This window comes from Myxocyprinus asiaticus, chromosome 35 (genome assembly GCF_019703515.2).
Source record: "Myxocyprinus asiaticus isolate MX2 ecotype Aquarium Trade chromosome 35, UBuf_Myxa_2, whole genome shotgun sequence".
Lineage (NCBI taxonomy): Eukaryota > Metazoa > Chordata > Actinopteri > Cypriniformes > Catostomidae > Myxocyprinus > Myxocyprinus asiaticus.
Genome location: NC_059378.1, coordinates 6,824,241 through 6,844,741, shown reverse-complemented (window position 1 = coordinate 6,844,741; position 20,501 = coordinate 6,824,241). Strand labels below are relative to the sequence as shown.

The window sequence follows — 20,501 nt, the reverse complement described above, 5'->3', positions numbered from 1 at the left end:
TGGTGGCCCGTTTAGGGCTAAATGGAGCATTGGGACATGTGCTGTATTTACGACCCTCACCAGAAAGAAGGAAAAAAGAAAGCAAAATATTGTGAAATGTCTATTTCTAGTACAGCATTATCACAATCACTCCCTTGCAAAGGTCTTCAGAAAGCACCTCTTTTTCCCTGCTCACAGCTGGAACAATAGCCTCCTGTGGACAATGTCTGTGAAAGCGTTCAAGTACAAAGAAACGCTGGAGTGCAAAAGTCACCCCCATCCTTGATGACATCAAATCGTATCTATTTATAGTTCCAAACGCCCTAAAGTGGATCCGTAATGATACTTCTTGATGTGTCTCATTTCTCATCCCAAATGATCTTCTTCATTCTTGGTGAGGGGTTTGGTGCTTTGTCAGTACAATTCAGCACTAGTCATTCATTTTGTACAGGAAAGCGCAATGGTAATGTAAAAAGAGTGATGTGCTTAGTCATCATCTACAGAATTCTCTTTTTTTCCAGTGTTGGTAACACTTTACAATAAGGTTCTATTTGTTATTATTTAATACTTTAGGTATATGAACTAACAATGAACAACATTTTTTAAAGCATTTATTAATTGGTTAAGGTTAATTTATCAACATAATATTCTTTATGTTAGTTTATAATGCATTACATTATGTTAACATATACAACTTTTAAATGTAACATTTTGTTTTAGTTTATGTAGAAATTCAAATGAACCACTATCAATAAATGCTGTCAACGTATTGCTCAGTGTTAGTTAACAATTTCATTAACTGGTGTCGTTAACATTATTTTAAAGCCTTATTGTTAAGCTAAAAAAGAAATTTCTGTCATCATTTACTCACCCTCATGTTGTTATAAACCCATTTGACTTTCTTTCTTCCGGGGAACACAAAAAGAGATGTTAAGAATGTTAGCCTCAGTCTGCATTCACTTTCACTTTATGGAAGAAAAGATTTAATGATGAGTCTACCCAACAACATTTTTTGTGTTCGACAGAAGAAAAAAAAAAATCATGCGAGTTTGGAACAACATGTGGGTGAGTAAATGACGACAAAATAAAACATTTTGGCTGAACTATCTCTTTAAACAGAACTGCACACTCTTCAGGCCCTGTTCATGAATCAAAACAATGTATCATTGTAGATCTTTGCTCCCCCTAGTGGTGTAAAACACCGCCCCAGCAATCCACTCCATTAATATTCCAAATGCTCATTTGCATTTCCTGTTCTACGCACTTCTGTCAAAGGTTAATCACAATCATGTTAAACGTGATTCTGCTATGAACATATGAACAGATCACCCAGTTTGACTATACAGATATACAAATTACACAGAGACGAATGGCTGCACTTGCAAATAAGAACATCTGGGTGCAAAACAGGATCAGATGTAGGTTTAGCATATTAAATGACTGGTTCCCTTCCAGTGTTGGGAAAGCTAACATGCTGCATGCAAACTAAATGCACAGCTGAATGGTGAGTGTATTCAACTCAATATTAAGGACAAAACTGTGTGTAATTTGGTCTATATCACAGAGAAACAAAAGCCATTTGAGCTTGTTGGAGCTGTACCAGACCACTTAAAATAAATGTAACCAAGGTTTAATGTTCTAAGTACTAAGTAACAACCATATGAGATTAAGAGGCAATTAATTCCATGTACAGACCAAAGAATTGTAATTTCAGTTTCAGTGGCTGGGATGGAGACTGACTGTGCTAAAACTCATCAACTTTACTCATTTTGTAACCCATAATACCAGATCTGAAGCAAAAATTGGCGTGGTTATATGGATTCTTGTAACAGCCCTCAACACGGATGAAACAGTTACAGTGCCACTGTGGTCTCTCAGCTTCATGACACTCGTCAACGGCTCATTATTAATTAAGAATAATGGGCATCTTGAATTTCTTAATGATTTCATCTTGTACATGAGTGTAGTTTGCCTCTATTCCCCAACCAAGTTATGAACTCAAAGAGACTTGGGGGAAGTGACAAAACCTAAATGCACTTACAGTGCAAATGGAAACCGACAATATGATGGTATTTTTTGAGGTTGGCACGACAGTTTCATGAGAACGTTCCTCACGCCGAGATGAAACAGGGTGAGTTCAACCTTTGCTTTGAAGTTGCTGTTTGATGTGAGCAAATTAAACAATTCCATATAAAGATGAAATGTGAATAAAATGTCAGCCGAGGCATGCTGGTTTGTGCTGTTAAGCTGTTGATGGCAGTAGAGTTGAGAGTGGAGGATGTGAGCACTTCAGAGCAAAGAAACAAAACAAAACTGACTCTTCGAATGTTTGAAGTATGCAAATGGACTCTACATATTGTAATTAAACAGCAGGGGAAAATAACATTTTCAACTATGCACATTTAATAACAATACTACAGAAAAATACTCAATAACCAAAGAATACATGAGTCTATGCAGCTCTACAAAAGCAAAACACAGTAACTACGTTAAAACTGAAACAATAATTACTTGGAAATTTTGTAGTTATTGCAATATTTACACTGTTTTCTCTGAATCTGGGCATAGTTGAGCCAAACCTGTCTGTCACAGGACAGATCATAGTCTAAGAGACCTGATTTTGGTCATAACTCAGTGTGTGCTTTTACATTTGAAATCATCTGATTATTCACAGGATAAACCGGTAAGAATGCCAGTAAAGGTGTTTAACTGCAACGTGAAATCGGGGTAATAATGGGCAAAATCTACATTTGTTGATCGGTTTATGCTTAAACCGTTTATGACCTTACCCAGATATAGGAAAACCGTTTAATGCATTTACATGACCACACAAGTTTTTGGCTTATTAAGCATTATTGATGTAAGATCGTGCATGTACACACGCTCACTTTTGACAACACTTGTAGTTACTCCGTTTTGGCTTTGCACAGTATGGCTGAGGCCTAATGCACTGATATTTTGACATGTCTTATTTTTTTATTTTGTCTCATCTGTTTACATTTGCTTTAGGCAACCGAAATCAGTGCTCAAAGTGAGCCTCTTTACACGAGAACTAAACATACTAAGGGACACATACCCTATAGTTCAGAAAATCCTGTGTGGTATGTTTTAAGGGTCATCGAATGACCCCACCAGCAGAGCGGTGCCAGAACTCATAGGCTTTCATAATCCACTTTTTCATAGCAGACGGGTTGGAATTTCTGTTTCTGTACCAATTTGAATGTTTCTTAATGGAGCAGTTGCTAAATTTCCAAGATGTTCAGGATGATGCATCTCTGCAGATGGGTAATGAGACACATAGAAAGCCATGCTGTGGTCAGACAAATTCTAGTGACGTCTATGTTGTGTTGGTCTGACTATGAAGATTCAAATGAGAAGATTCCATCATTGTCTCAGCACAAAGAGTGAGTGTTCATAATGAAATCCATTAAATTCAGTGAGGCACAGCAGAAAGACTGGGAAGATAACATTGATCATCAGGTTTCATACAATGAGGCAGGCACCAACACTTCTTTGACGCATGCAATCATTGCCTGTGTCAGCAGTTGCTGACTAATGCTAAGCATACGACATTTTAAAGTCTTTTAAAACTATGTAAAATAAAAATAAATATGACTCACTCATGCTCACAAAGCAAGAATACAGGATCCGTTATTCAGATTATAGGGCAAAGTAAATGCAGACGCAAAACGACATCTCTTACAAACAAAGAAGATAATTGCAATGAAATCCTGAGCTGCCGACACTTCGGTAAATCAGTAAGCAGGTGTAGATAAGTTACTTTCTCTCTGTAAAAAAAACAATTTTCCTGCTGTATTTTTTATTTTATTTTTTCTTCCCAATTTGGAATGCCCAATTCCCAATGCGCTCTAAGTCCTCGTGGTGACGTAGTGACTCGCCTCAGTCCGGGTGGCGGAGGACGAATCTCAGTTGCCTCCACGTCTGAGACCGTCAATCCGCACATTTTATCATGTGGCTTGTTGAGCGTGTTACCATGGAGACAGCGTGTGGAGATTTATAGTAAAAAAGGACTTAAATATGGATCTGTTTCTCACCCACACCTATCATATGTAGTGATGACATGAGAGTGAGTAAATGATGAGAGAATTTTAATTTTTGGGTGAACTATCCTTTAAAGTCAGCGTTTCAGAGCCACGACAGAGGCGTATGAGCTCATAACATTAAAGTGCTTGCATATTGTTGAAGTCTTGTGGCTATACTTTTGAAACTGAATGGGGATTGGCCCCATTCACTTCCATTGCAAGTGCCACACTGTAACACAGAATTTTGCTTTTTTTTAAAGAAAAGGAGGGGCAAGTCGAAATTAATTTTGTGATAATCAACATTACGCCATAAAAGTGGTCAAATTGTGCTTAACAAGTACTGAACCTAGAATATTATAATGGGATAAAAAAATAAAAAAACCTGAAAGTACATTCAACAACCAATGACCCTTAATCACAAAATTTGACACACCAACACACATTAATCCCATCAGCACACTGACAGAGTGACAGAATAATGCTGTGCCACCAAGCTAAATCATGCTTATCTGACTTCAGTGCTGGAACGTGGCTTTCGCTGGCGGGCTAATGTGAACGCCTTCATCCAGCGAGCTATGGCATCAAGCCACCTCCCATTACCGTCAACATGACTGCTGCAGAGCTCACTCAAAAAAAAAAAAAAAAAAACACATTTGAATCGCATTCAAATGCAATTCAGAGGGAAAAATCACAAGGGTGGCTTGTTAGTCTGAGCAGTGCTTTTCTGGAGAGCACCATCTATAAATTAAATAATACTCAGACAGAGACAGAGACAGAGAGAGAGAGAGAGAGAGAGAGAGAGAGAGAGAGAGAGAGAGAGAGAGTGTGATTAGTCATGGTTTGCTCTGGAGGAGTAATGCTTGAGCAGGGTGACCTTGAGGGAGGGTCACATGATATTGAAAGGCTGTCCCAATTCCTCTCCATCCTTCCCCCCCGGTATGAGGCTCAGCTGGCGGCAGTGGGACAGAGTTCAGGAGCAGATGGAGACATGGGTCATCGTCTTATGCAACACCCCAGCTGAGAACCAGGACTTACAATGTAAAGATGACATTATTAACGATGAAAAAAACTATTGTCACTCTTGTTTTCCAGCAAACATATCAAAACAAGAATCTAACTTATATTAAGTGATAAATTAAGGCATAAATCTAACAAGATTTTGTGAGGTTTATACTTCAAAAACTCACTATTATAATAAAAACAACAATAATAATAAGATAATAATAATAATAATAATAATACAAAATATTATTATTATTGTTATAAATAATATAATAATAATAATAATAATAATAATATAAAATATTATATTAAAAATAATAAAATAATAATACTAAAACATTATTATTATTATTATTATTATTATTAACAATAATAATAATACTTAAAATAATGATAATAAAATGGCCAATTGGGTAAGAAAAATAATTTAATTCAAGATATATTCTGAAAACAAGTCTTAATATTTTATGCAATATTGTTTTTCAGGTGCATTCATCTTGTTTTTAGGATGTTTGGATATTTTTATTTAGAAAACAAGACTAAAAAACGGATTAAGAAAAGCTTGTTTTTAAGGAAAGATTGCTATAGCTAAACTAGGTGAAATCGGGTGTATTCAAGAATATCAAATTATTCCTTGAAAACCTTTGTTTTTTTTCCTTGATACATTTGAGCATAAAAAAAAATCAAATAAAAAATTAATAAAATAAAATCCCATAATAGGAGTGGATGTTGAATCCTAGTGAGTGGGAACATTCATTCAGCCTGACAAACAGCAGTGCTCTTAATACGGTCTGAAATTGCTGCCTTATACGTTTCTAAAAATAGTCTTGTGTGACATCATCAGACCTACGTAAACACCGTCAACTTTGTCTTCAGTCTGCATACGCGAGATATCTGCGTACACAGCCAACTGAATCCCTCTGCCTTCAGCCAGCGGCAAAGTTAATTAACACTCAATATTTTGCTCCTCATATACACCTACTTTATAAAAAAATAAAGCATCAAGCTACCACAGCAATCAAGCTGTCATGGGGTCTTGCCCCGAACACATGCATACAATAACAAGATGTGCATATCGACATGCTGTCAAAAATATTCTCTTTCGTTTATCTTTCTTTACGCTTCTGTGATCGCTCGTTACAGAACACAATCATGAGGTTAATAACATCAGCTCTTTCTATCAAAATGACTGCAAAACTCAATATTCTCCTTATCTCAAATGACTGCCAGCACAACTACACACACTCACACACAATTCAAACTCATCTACTTACAAGTGGTAGCGATGGCAAGCCATGAAGAAGCTGTGCTGTGTGTGAGTCTCTTGAGTGTGTGAAACTAAGCTTCTGTTTCACACACACACCTCTCTCTTGCAGGCGTGCGCAACTCATTCAAGCTTAGCCTCAGAGGGGCAGCATGCAGTGTGTGGAGTGTGATGTAATGTGCAAATCTCTCTCTCTCTCTCTCTCTCTCTCTCTCACACACACACACACACACACACATTTGTTGTAATAGCGTCACCCAAAAGTCATAATTTACCATATGACTATTTCTTCTGTGGAACACAGAAGGAGGACGATTGTTAGCCTCAGTCACCATTTACTTTCATTGTGTGAAAAAAGATGCATTGACAGTGAATGGTGACTAAGGCTGTCGGTCCCTAATATTCTGCCTTTTACGCTCCACGGAAGACAGTAATTCATATGAGTTTGGAACAACATGCGGGGGAGTAAATGATGACAATTTTGGGTGAACCATCCCTTTAAATTTGACTATTTTACTCACTATACTTCTTTACACATCCTGCTCTTAATTTGTTGTTGTTTACACATCTAATCTCTCCAAACCTTGACTGGAGTGTAGTCCAGGGAGCCAAAGACCCAGTTGGCATGCTGGTTGCTATGGTTACAGAGTCTATTTGTGAGGCTGAACCAATCAGCATGACCGAGCAGCATCCCTCATGATACAAACAGCTCCATTAAGAACTAAAGTGTGATTTTGTAAGTTGAAGACTTAATTATGGTTGGGATGGAGGCAGAGGCACATTCAGGAAAAAAGGTTTTGTTAAATGCACGTAAGGGGTTATGAAGGCACAGGCAAATCTGTAAACAAATAATATAGTAAGGAATAATGCGAATAAGTTAAGATGACTGATCAGAAGTAAAAATGACTTGGAGACTTGAGGTTTTTAACAATTTGGTATGAATACACAGGAGTTGAAAAATGTTTTTTTTTATTTTTTTTTATTATAGTAATTTAGTAATTAAATCAATACTTTATTGCATACAATCAAACTAAAAACAACATAAACACAGAAATTCAAGCAATAACGTAAGCAACAAAGCCAAATATTCCAGATTACCCTCTACATGCTTAGTAGCACTCAAGCAATACATCCAATTATTGTCTGTGCAAGACGTACTGGCACGCAGAAAACTGAAGTATACTTTGGCCTTGACTTCAAAACATTTTTGACCGATAAAAGCCCAATAACAAGTATTCACAAATGTGCCAAACTGGGGCTTCCATTTTTAATTTTGAGACTGTTTAGTCAGTCCAGTTGGTTGAAAAAAACAGACAAATGGAGCGCAACTGAATGGTAAGTACGCAGGGGTCTTGAGACGCATTTTAAAAACTTGCACTTTTTTTAGTTGACACACCACCTTAGAACTGCAACACTCATGCCATAAGCCACAATGTAATGGCATAAGATGTCTTTCGGACACATAAACCAACAATTAAAAAAAAATAGCACAAGCAAAACATTCCATTTACAATTCTTTAAATCTTTATCAACTTCCACTGTAGCCTATGTTTTGTCAACTCCAGGGCTTTATAGACCAAAAGAAAGGCACCAGACTCGCTAGTAAGTGCTTTTAACATCTATGCAGAACAGTAATTCAATTGTTTTATCAATGAAGTGCATTCACATTGTACAATTTTGATTTAGCAAGCACTATAGAGTCTCAAAGAATGTGAGGACTTACTGTCATCACATATTTATTCTGTCATATGAGACTCTATTGTGAGTCAAAGAGTTCAAAAATCTGACATTCACACTGGGAGGAGGATGTCCACCACCATTAACCTTCTCTGATTCAGTTCACAGCGCATTGCCAGCATCATTTGTGAAACTTCTCGGATAAATCAAGTTGATAACACTGATATATGTGCAACTGGAAGAATCTTCAGGGAAATTAATAGAATGCCTGAAAAAGATTTTTGACCGAAACTCTGTAAGATATTACAGATTTACAAGCAATATGATAATGTGCAATATGATAATTGACCCCATTGTATTGTGTACCCACCTGCCCACGATGTGTTTATTTGTGGATTTAACAGTATTAGCATTGACCATACATTATCAACTGAACGCGATTTACCGATGCCTATACTCAATTATGAAACCTAAATTACAGAGCTCATATCAAAACTGTTCAACCAGTCATGTTAGATGGCATTACTTTTTTCGAGAAACATTTTGCACTTCTTCTGGAAAAACAATAAGTAGAGTTGGGAAAAAATTATACTTGGAAAAAATAAATTCAAGCAGTAATGTAAGTTTCTAGTTAAGTATAGGCTATGGTTTAAAAAGAAAAACTTTTTTTTTTTAACTAATTTGTTATTTAATTTCACTTCTATCAAAATGTAGTCATAACTGATTGCCTGAAAGAACACAACACGTTCGGAGGTGTAAATTTCGTTCGTACTAAATAACATTTTGAAAATACGAAAACATTCATGAACACGAGAATTTACGTCAGAACGGCTTTACGAAAGATTTACAGAAAAATTTGTTCTGCTCGTGTTTCATGAATGAGGCCCATTGACAAAAAAAGAAATAAAAAAATGCATCGTGACAGAAAATTAACAACCCAGTCTGTGAAAGTGAGTGATTATGAGTAGGGGTGGGTAAAAATATAGATTTTTCGATGCATCGCGATCTTCATTTGAATGATCTTCATTTGAACAATCTTGATATCGATTCTTAAATGCTAAAATCGATTCAAGTAAAGCACACGTCGGCACTTGATACGCTTTTTATGCACTTACGCGGTGCAGTTGAAGCCTGGTTTTCACGTAAGTGTGGCATGAGACATCGCAGAAGCTAGTGCAAGAGATGCACTTTGGTCTATTCTAGTGTAATTCTGGAAAGCTAAAAAATCTCAAATGTGACCAAAGTTATGAAAAACTAATGATGAAATACAATTTTTACAATTAATAATTTAACAATGTACCAAGTTAGAAGGTCCCTTGTATAATTTACAGCATTACCTGAGAGGTAATTTTTAAAAATATGTCAGCAAAATGGACATTGTAACTGAAATATACCCATATGAATCAATTTAAAATCGACACGAAATCGGAATTGAATCGAGAGCTTGTGAATTGGAATTGAATCAGGAAATCTGTATCAAAACCAAGCCTTAAAAATGAGTAGGTTTACATACACAATCTTACACCGATTATGCTTAATAAGCTGACAACGTGTAAGATCTTGTAAAAACCTTACACGGTTTCCTATATTGGAGTAACGTCTTAAATGGTTTAAGCATAAACTGATCAGCACGTGTAAAATTTTGCCCATTACTTTGATTTCACGTTGCGTATAAACATCTTTACCGGTGATCTAACCGGCTTATCCAATGAGAATAATAAACCCAATTATTTCAAATCACATGTAAATGGGGGTTTCTTACTTTGTCGTATTTTTTTTTTAAATAAGCTTATTTCTGATAGTTATCAGTGTATTGGTATGAATGTTAACGCAATCAATGACCAAAATGCACATTCCCAAGTCTCTAATTTAAAAACGCTGGCCAAGCAAACATCAAGATTAACCGATGTCACTGGTTTAACATGTTTTGTGGAGACAGGCTCTTCCGCTGAGGCCCTCCTGCATGTACATTTAACCAGGTAACAACAATTCCGTGGCACATGCACATAGCCGGTTACCATAACAATACCTGTCAGATAAAACATGTCCCAAACATTCACCAGGAGACTTAACCTGCTCGTACCTCCACAAGCTAAAATAGCACTGAACACGGAGAGGGGCTTTTGAAACATCTCCACCCCTGATATAACAATGTTGGGCCTTTTGTTATGCTGATTTACGCTCCTGCAGGAGCATTGCATCGTGGGATCTGATCTTTTTTAGTGCACTGTAATGAGGCTGTATATCCCTATGCAAACATCCTCAACACAGCCGAGGTGGCAGGCATAAGGCAATGCCTTTGAGACAGGTATGAGTGCATGTATGGAGATGATGGATAGGGGTTGGGAAGGAAAGGTGGAGGTGCATCCATCAGGGACATCAGCTTTGACGTAGCTGTCAGAGAGATGCGAACATACTGATGCATCAAAATTACGTGTATTAAATGCATACATATAAATGCAGCCTTGATGTGAGACACTTACACATTTAGGGATAAAGGGTCTCATTCACTAATGGTGCACACGCATGTATTTTTAATTCTAAATGCTAAAATTCTTGTTGAGAGAGCTACACATTTTTTTGTTCAGCCAACTATCAATTCTCAATACAAGAAATTTCATTTGATCATCCTTTCAATATTAAATATGGTTTTAAATTACTTTTACATAAGGTTAACTGCAATCTTTGCCATTTTTTACAGTACCGAAGGCCTGTTTTCATTTTTTGGTCTCTGGTCGTTTTCCAGAGGTAAGATAAAGAGGGAGTAAAACATCACACAAGAGCTTTGTATCTGATCCCACTTCGATCCTTGGAAATAACACTCATTTACTCTCCTGGAGAGGATGGCTTGAAATTGTGATTGTATTTGCATGTGTTCGGTTTGAAAGAGGACTGCTCCCAGTCTTATTCACTCAACTAAGAGGACTATGTTGAGATTCTCTTTATGCGCAGAACTGTCTCGAGTTCTGCCGCTGCTCACTGAGGCTCTTGCCTGAGGAGCTGAGTCAGAGTAATCTCTGATAGCCCTCAGCTACCCACTTACAATAGAGCACAAAGGGAGAAAAGATTACTGAACAACTGAACATCTATTATAGAAAAATGATTTATTGATTTACTGAGGGACCGGAGGGAGGCATAGGAGCGAAACATTTGAGAACTTTACAGTGGAGGCAGAGGTGTTCATGCGGCAGAGGCATAAGTGTTCATGTGGCTAAAAGGAGGAAGCAGTGTTCATGGGGTAATTGAGGCAGTGCTGAAGAAGAAATTAAACAAAATTGAGCCAGAAAACTTGATGGAAAAATGATTCAGACATATTCTCTAAAACAGAATTGAGGCATATTGAGGAAGAGCTGAGGCAGAAATTAGGCACAATTGAGGCATTTTTCTACATGCAGCTAAAAGAAGGCAGAAGTGTTCATATGGCAGAATTGAGGTAAAAATTAAAGAAATATTCATGAGACAGAACTGAGGCAAAATTAAGGCAGAGCTGAGGCAGAAATAAGGCAAAAATATTTGTGCAGCAGAACTGAGGCAAAATTGAGGCACGACGGAAGCAGAAATTAGCCACAATTGAGGCATTAGTCTTCATAAGGCTAAAAGAAGGCAGTAGTAATCATGAGACAGAATTGAGGCAAAAATTATGCAGAAATATTCATGAGACAGTGAGGCAAAATTGAGGCACGATTAAGGCAGAAATTAGGCAAAACTGAGGCATTAGTCTTCAAGCAACTAAAAGGAGGCAGAAGTGTTCAAATGGCAGAATTGAGGCAAAAATGACAGAAATATTCATGAGACAGGATTGAGGCAGAAATTAGGCAAAAATTATGCAGATATTTTCATGACACAGAATTGAGGCAAAATTGAGGCAGAGCTGAGGTAGAAATTAAGCAAAATTGAGGCAGAAGTGTTCATGAGGCAGAAATAAGGCAGCAATGTTCTTGTAGCAGAATTGAGGCAAAACCATGCAGAAATATTGACGAGACAGAAATGAGACATGATTGAGGCGGATATTAGGCAAAACTGAGGCAACACTCTATTAGCAGCTAAAAGGAGGCAGAAATGTTTTTGTAGCAGAATTGAGGCAGATATTATGTAGAACAATTCACGAGACAGAAATGAGGCAAAATTGAGGCAATAGTCTTCAAGCAGCTAAAAGGAGACAGAATTGTTCATACGGTAGAACTGAGGCAAACATTATGCAGAATTATTCATGTGACAGAACTGAGGCAAAATCGAGGCAGAGCTGAAGCAGAGAATAGGCAAATTGAGGCTGAAGTGTTCACGAACCAGAATTAAGGCAAAAATGTTCATGTGGCAGAACTGAGGCAAAAATTACTCAGAAATATTCATGAGACAGAATTTAGGCAGGGCTGAGGTAGAAATGTTCATTCAGAACTGACACAGACGTGAGGCAGACATTGGACAGCATGAGGCAGAAAAAAATACATATATAATTACAACCCACTAATATAAATCATCATCGTGATCATGTATTCTGGTTTAAATACACACGTTGTGAGGGAGACAGCTTTCCATGACTCAATGGAAAATGTAAACACTCACTACACACACTTATAAGTTGTCTATTTCACACAAAACACCTGACACTTCATCATCTCAGAGAGCGAATGATAGTGAAACATATGGGAGATCTATTTGCATGCCTCACATCTTCCTGACTCACTTAAGAGTCGCGTTCAGTCTCTTTCTCTCTCTCTCTCTGCTCAGAGGATCAGTCAGACTGTGTGTATGAATAATGGACACATATTAAACCCCAGATGTGCAGGGTGAGAGAGAGGGAGAAAGAGAGGAAGATAAAGAGAGAAAAAGATGACTGAAGGGCACTGCGAGGGACACAAAACTGAGACACGGGGGAGACAGATTTGAATTATTACTTGTGCAATCCAGGGCTCATTTCAAAGAGATGATGGCTGAGACTGAGGTAGAGCCTCACAGCTCGTGTCACATATCTGTTCCTGGATCAGAGTGCTGATGAGTAGTAATAGTAATAGGGTCTGTAAATGTAAATACACTGGCACAGCTCTAGGCTTGGCTCTTCTAATACACTGTCTCCCTCCTCTGGATTTTAGCCATGCATGCTGCCACATCACTTTCCATACACAAAATATTTATTTGAATGTGTAAATAGCAGAATCGGCTCACTTTCAATTCATGAGAGTGAATTTGAATTGAATTGGCCACACCCCACAGCATGTTGAATTGGAAGTTAATTTAATAAATATATTAAATACAGTATCAGAAATTAACTTTACCATTAATATTTTTTTTATACAACTGCTTAATTACCAAAAGTGTATCATTAAAGACCCTAGATATGTAATAGTGTCTTCTGTAAATTATATTTTTATATAATTTTCATAACTATATAAGTTTACTATCACAGGATATTTCCTTCTTTGTTTATTATTACAAGACAAATGAGTACTATATTCATACAAATGACTACTAGGCTATATCACGTTGATTTTCTGTGTGACAATGGCGAATTATCAGTATTCCATATGCGTGTACACAAACATATTATATGATGATGATGCAATAAACCACAATATAATTCTATTCAACTAGATTACAGGTGGGCTTGCTGAAATATTATTTGCTTTCAACATCATATGGCGAGTCATTCAAACATCATGGACTTACTAATTAGGCTATTCAGGCTTCTACATTGGGTTTATGTGCTGGAGGGGGGAAAATGGTTCATAAGTTCATGTACACATTATAATAAAAGTTTTTTGCACTGTAAGATCTGCTTAAGCTTAAAACAACACCTTGACTAATTTATCTTTTACATTCACGCAATAAAACTGGTTGACGAGTCCAAAAGATGTAGCATGTAACCAGTAGGGGGCAGTATTTTCACATATCTATCACACCATATGTTTCTCTGAACACACATTTCTAAAAAAAAAAAAAAAGTTGATGAGCCAACCATAAATATGTTCAGATCATCAGTTCAAACAATGTTTCGCTGGAAATTATGAAACCAGACCAAAGTGGCTATGCATTAATGTCGGCATCCAACCAGAAGCACACAGAAACGCAGAGTGCAGCTGGGGTGACTGGCTTGAAATGAGAATGCAACAAAAACTGCAATGTTTCAATAAATGTTATGCTCTCACTGTAGGCTGGCACTGACAAAGCATTCTGTGAACGTCTTCAGATGCCTTCTACAAAAAAGGCACAGCGTGGAAAGTTGGAGCCAATTCTCCTTGTCAAAGGAAGCCTGTCAGGCATAGCACATTGCTTGACGCTACAAATCACAGCGAGACAACGACAGAGTGATGATTACAATAATGCTAAACGCAGGGCACACATTGCTTGCATAATCAATACACTATGTGATTCGAACCCTAGCAGACAAATGCTGACAGGAGCCTGTCATAGAAGGCAAGGCATCAAATTGTGCAGGCCATTGCAACCAAAACCTTCAGCACAGAACAAAAACGTCTGTTTGCTACTGACAGCAGTAACATGAGAATGCCAACTGAGAGGTTTGATCAAGAACGTCAGCATTATCCTCCCATAGGAGAGGGAAGGTGGTTGATATGAGAGTGCATTCTACACTGTAAAATATTTTTGCTCTGGCAATTTTCCTTAATGCGAAGTTGTATCATTACCTATAAATTTCCTTATTGGTGGTATGTGTGAACAGAGCCAGAAGATTACTGGTTTGAGTTCGTATGAGCTCAGGGCGTGTTGACGTAAGAACGTTCTGACGGAGATGATGTAATTATCTGTGCTGTTTAACACCGGTGACTCGGACGTAAGAAAAATGTCAACAAACTGGTCAGTTAGTGAAACTAGAGAGCTTCTCTTGATCTGAACGGATGAGTACATTTCCCAAATGCTGAAAGGAACAGTTAGCGATTTCCCATGTATTCTCTGATGAACCCACGTTCATCGCACAGACCTCGGTGTAGCGAAATACAATATTTCAGTGCTTTTCAGCCTCAGATATCATCTTCGCCTTCAGATGCTAGCGACAGCCTTTTGTTCTCTTTAGTTCAATGGTCTCATTTGAAGTCGTCTCATACAGTGTCACTGAGTCTCGAGCAAGTGCATAAATTATATAACTCGGAAAAAAAACCCCACCAACATTACAGGCCGCATATGTTCACCTACAAAATTATAGCCCACCGTATTTTCAAACTAGAAGCCCACATTTCCAGCGTAGCCATGTTGAGGTTATTTCTGGCAAACAACATCACATAGATTAACGGCATTTGGTGCTGATGTGTGAATGGAGGCAAAATGGAAAAAAGACGGAAAGTAGGTTCATTTTTAGCATAGCAGGTCCCTGTACAGTCAGGGGTCCCAGCAGAACCCATGAGCCTTTTCCAGCATTATTTTGTGATAAATGGCATCTTCACAATGGTTAGCTAAAATGAAGACTGCTCTTACTTGATAATAAAAGATGATCGAGTGTGCTGGATCCCCCTTAAGACGTTAAGTGGTTTATCCCAAAAACGCCTTTTAAGCGCTCAATGGCTTCCTGATTGTACAGCGCGGTGCGACTCATGCGCTATAAACCAGGCTTGAATGGATCGTGCAGAGCACTAAACAGAGCGCCGCAGACCACAAAATTTAACCGAGAATTTTCTACTTTAAAGCACTGTTGAGTATGTCAAACATATTATAAGGCCAGACAGACCCAAAATTCTAAACGGCACTAATGGGAGAAAGATGAGAAAACATACTGTAATGTGTGTCATAATTGTAACATCACCAACAAAGAAAAAAAGGGAAGGAGAGGGCTACTTTATAACAAAGGCAGGTTTAAAGGAATATTCTTGGTTCAATAAAAGTTAAGTTTAAGTCTGGCTTTGTTTTCCTTCACATATTCCAAAAGTTAACTTAAATCAACATTTAAAACATAAAAATTCCATATTTCTATTTGAAACACAGTCCCAACTCACTAAAATGACATGATTAAACATTCTAAAATGCATATGTTCATTCGCTTTTCAAACTCCCATTTGTTTTTAGTGTCTCTTATTGAATGTGCAATCATGATTATGTTCATGTTTTTTAATAATGATCATTTTTAACGGGAAAAATAAAAATAAATGTTGTATGGGTTGTGATAAGATAGGGAGCACAGAGTGCAAAGTTGTCAGGGGGCACCAAAATCCTAACAGTGCCCCTGTTTACAGGCACCAAAAGGTTTTTACTAGGGCTGTCGATTTAATGTGTTAATTTGGTGCAATTAATTATACAAAAAATAATGCGTTAATGTAATTAATCATGTCCCCGGGCCGTAAAAATTATATGAGCAATTCAAGCTTAGAGTACCACCTGTTTTCTCCAGGGGGCAGTAAGCGAAACTCCAGCTGTATAGGCAACGCGCAGCTTACACAGACAAAGAACAAACTGCACTTACAGGCTGTGTCTCGTTTGGAAGGCTGCGTCCTCCGGAGGTTGCATTTGTCGGCCGCATATGTCATCGAGGCTGTCTCGTTTCATAAAAGTGAGTAGGACACTTCGAATGCAGCCTTCGAATGTGACCTTCTTTCACAGGAATTCGGAGGTTGCATGAGGTGTATCCTTCATGGGCACTCACAACCCACAATTCTTTGCTTCAACAGAAATGTCTAAAATAATTACGGCAATTTTCCCGTAAATATGATGTTCAAATGCAAAGAATGTTATTTCCCAAGTTGAAGTACCTCAGTAGATGGGTGCAGAGTATACAATATGTATAATTGTATTAATATATAATTCAAATAAAGCATTAGATCTAATCATCATTATAACTCTCCTAAAATGTACCTCATACATTCCCTTCTAAAGGGACTTTGTTCCCTTCTCACTCAAAGCGCTCGTGCTTGTTAAAGAGTGGCATGCTGTCATAGCAACCATGTTACGTTCCATTTCGTTTGTCCTACGAAGGCCATCTCATTTAAACGAGGCTTGTTTGAAGGAGGACACTCGGTATACTGCAGCCTTCAAAGGACGCATCCTACCTAGCATGCAGCCTTCCAAACAAGACACAGCCACAGAGTGCAGACAACACAAGATGGGAACATGTTCTTGCATATAAACACAGCTTGATGGAGCGCGAATCTCAATGCAGTGATCTCAAGACGTGTTTTTCTAAGTTTCAAACTTGGTTTAACTTGACACAGCGACCTAAAAATTTTAGGTTTATGATGCGACGCATCTGAGACGTTACAAAAGAGTCACAAGACACGTCCTTAAACAAACCCTTATAATAAATCTTGGACTGATTGACGATTTCAGTTGCAAACTGGATTGCTATGGACTGTAGACCAATGATAGGTTTATGTTCAATAATTTGGAAAAAAAATAATATGTTGCATTCTAAAGCCACTTTTTATAATATATACACTGGCGGCCAAAAGTTTAGAATAATGTACAGATTTTGCTGTTTCAGAAGGAAATTTGTAATTTAATTCACCAAAGTGGCATTCAACTGATCACAAAGTATAGTCAGGACATTACTGATGTAACAAACAACACCATCACTATTTGAAAAAAGTCATTTTTGATCAAATCTAGACAGGCCCCATTTCCAGCAGCCATCACTCCAACACTTTATCCTTGAGGAATCATGCTAAATTGATAATTTGGTTCTAGAAAATTACTTGCCATTATATCAAACACTGCTGAAAGCTATTTGGTTCGTTAAATGAAGCTTAACATTGTCTTTGTGTTTGTTTTTGAGTTGCCACAGTATGCAATAGACTGGCATGTCTTAAAGGAATAGTTCACCCAAAAATAAAAATTTGCTGATAATTTACTCACCCTCAGGCCATCCAAGATGTATCTGAGTTTCTTTCTTCATCAAAACAGAATTTAAGATTTTTAGGATTTCATTTCAGGCCTCCTCCTTCAAACAATGCAAGTGAATGTACTCCATTTTTTTTGACAGTCCAAAATGCATATTTAGTGTGCATCAAAATAATCCACATGACTCCAGTAAAAAAATCAAGTTCTTCTGAAACCAAACGATTTATTCTTTTTAGAAACAAAACAATCCTTATATATTTTTTAACTACAAATGTTCGCTTCCGTACATCTCTGTGATGCAAGCTCATGAGAGGGATGACGTAAGCTCGTTGGTAAGGTCACGCGTCATATGGAGGAGGCAGGAAGTGTGTCATTGTTTACAAGAGAAACTTGCACAGACCACAGACCAAGTGCCGTTCACAAACCAAAACAATTTTCAAATACAAAAGTTTGCGGGCATTTGTTTATGCACAGCTCTCTTAAGGTCCTGCCACAGCATTTCAATTGGGTTGAAGTCTGGACTTTGACTGGGCCATTGCAACACCTTGATTCTTTTCTTTTTCAGCCATTCTGTTGTAGATTTGCTGGTGCACTTGGGATCACTGTCCTGTTGCATGACCCAATTTCGGCCAAGCTTTAGCTGTCAGACAGATGGCCTCACATTTGACTCTAGAATACTTTGGTATACAGAGGTGTTCATTCTCGACTCAATAACTGCAAGGTGCCCAGGTCCTGTGGCTGCAAAACAAGCCCAAATCAACACCCCTCCACCACGTGCTTGACAGTTGGTATGAGGTGTTTGTGCTGATATGTTTTGTTTGGTTTTCGCCAAACGTGGCGCTGTGCATTATGGCCAAACATCTCCACTTTGGTCTCGTCTGTCCAAAGGACATTGTTCCAGAAGTCTTGTGGTTTGTTCAGATGCAACTTTGCAAACCTAAGCCGTACTGCCATGTTCTTTTTAGAGAGAAGAGGCTTTCTCCTGGCAACCCTTCCAAACAAGCCATACTTGTTCAGTCTTTTTCTAATTGTACTGTCATGAACTTTAACATTTAACATGCTAACTGAGGCCTGTAGAGTCTGAGATGTAACTCTTGTGTTTTTTGCAATTTCTCTGAGCACTGCACGGTCTGACCTTGGGGTGAATTTGCTGGGACGTCCACTGCTGGGAAGATTGGCAACTGTCTTGAATGTTTTCCACTTGTGAATAATCTTTCTCACTGTAGAATGATGGACTTTAAATTGTTTGGAAATGGCCTTATAACCCTTCCCAGATTGATGGGCAGCAATGTTCACTGCACACCCTCCAATATTTGAGAGAATGTAGGGGTGTACTGATATCCAGGTTCAGCGTTATAAGCCAGAGCTTCAATCGCTCTTGATCATGTATAAGCAATCGATGAAAAGTTAATATTTTTCCCGGCGTGCATTTTCACTGGGGTTTCTGAAGGTTGAAGCATCCAGGATACACACACCAAACGACCATTCTGAACAATACACTTATGCAAATACAAATCTACAGCAAAGACAATTAAACTTTTGTACAGCGCTGCTTCTCTTGTAAACAATGATGCGCTAAACAAAGATGGGGGTGCAAGACGATCCAGAGGCCTTTCTGGAGCTCTTCGAGCACACGGCCCAAGCTCTGGAATGGCCGTAGGCACAAGGGGCAGTCCACCTCTTACCGCTGCTCAACAACTCCCAGTCGACAACCTCCTAAGGTACCCCGAGCTGAAAAAAGCCACCCTAACAGCTCTGTGACGTCTGCCGGCAGTGGGTGCTGGCTGAGCAGCCCAGCGATGTCGGGCAATTCATCGATCTGCTGGTGATGGAGCAATTCATCTTCCGACTACTGAAAGGATCAGCAGAGTGGGTCCAGTGCCACCGACCGGCATTGCTGGATACAGCAGTACAGCTGGCGGAGGACCATTTAGCAGCATACATGGGGGACGTTGATCCGGGTCCCCGACACTCCACAGGCTGAGCCCCCTACTGGATTCAGGTTGTAACCAAACCTCCATTCATCAATGCTTGGTTCAAAATGCGGCATTGGATACAAATAATCGGGTAAAGGTGAGGTGTGTGCATGGGGATATTTTTTTGATTATCCTGCAGTGACTGTCACTATTCTATTTTGGGGTCAAAAGCATTATTGAGGCTGTGGTTAGTTCCCGCCTCACCCATCCACTAATTTTAGGTACTAATTGGCTGGCTTTTCCCGAATTGTTAAAGGGGTTGTGTGTAGATGGGTCCTGTAATACAGTGGGACGGTGTGGGGTGTGCAATGCACTAATGGAGGAGGTGGAGCCGGGGCCATCTACGTCAGCTCTGCATCAGGATGACATAAGGGAGGGGCAGGTGGGGGTATGTGGAGGTGAGGGCGTGGTTGAGCGCGGTCTGGGGAGAGAGAAAGTGGTAAGGACATCCACCTGAGATGAATTGTGACTAATTACCATTTCTACATTCACAGTCGGAGGAGATAAAAGAAGGCCCAGTCCACAGAAAGGGGAAGAAAGATACAGACCCGAGACTTTGTGTCTGTTACCAGAGTGTTTTGTTTGAGTGTAAGCTGGAAAGCAATTTCTGTTTTATTTGATAATAAACCCTGACTCACGTGGACTGTGGAAACCGGCTCCTGCTTCCTTCTTTGATCCAAATATGAACATTTGTTACGATATATTTTATTTATAATTATTTAAATATAACTACTTTATCTATAATTATTTAATCATTATATACAGTATTGTATTATTGTTACTTGA

The 20,501-nt window shown here is 38.5% G+C and overlaps 1 protein-coding gene across 3 annotated transcripts in view; it reads right to left on the bottom strand.

The window, feature by feature from the left end:
* Window positions 1–20,501, bottom strand: part of LOC127426171 (IQ motif and SEC7 domain-containing protein 1-like) — a 295,619-nt gene that overhangs the window by 118,609 nt on the left and 156,509 nt on the right. Inside the window, exon 1 of one of the 3 annotated variants that reach the window (XM_051672778.1) lies at window positions 6,299–6,408. The exons of the other annotated variants lie outside the window; for them this stretch is intronic. Coding sequence (XP_051528738.1) covers window positions 6,299–6,321 — 23 coding nt within the window. The 5' untranslated portion in view covers window positions 6,322–6,408. Of the gene's footprint in view, window positions 1–6,298; window positions 6,409–20,501 lie in introns of those variants that run through there. 3 annotated transcript variants of the gene reach the window in all.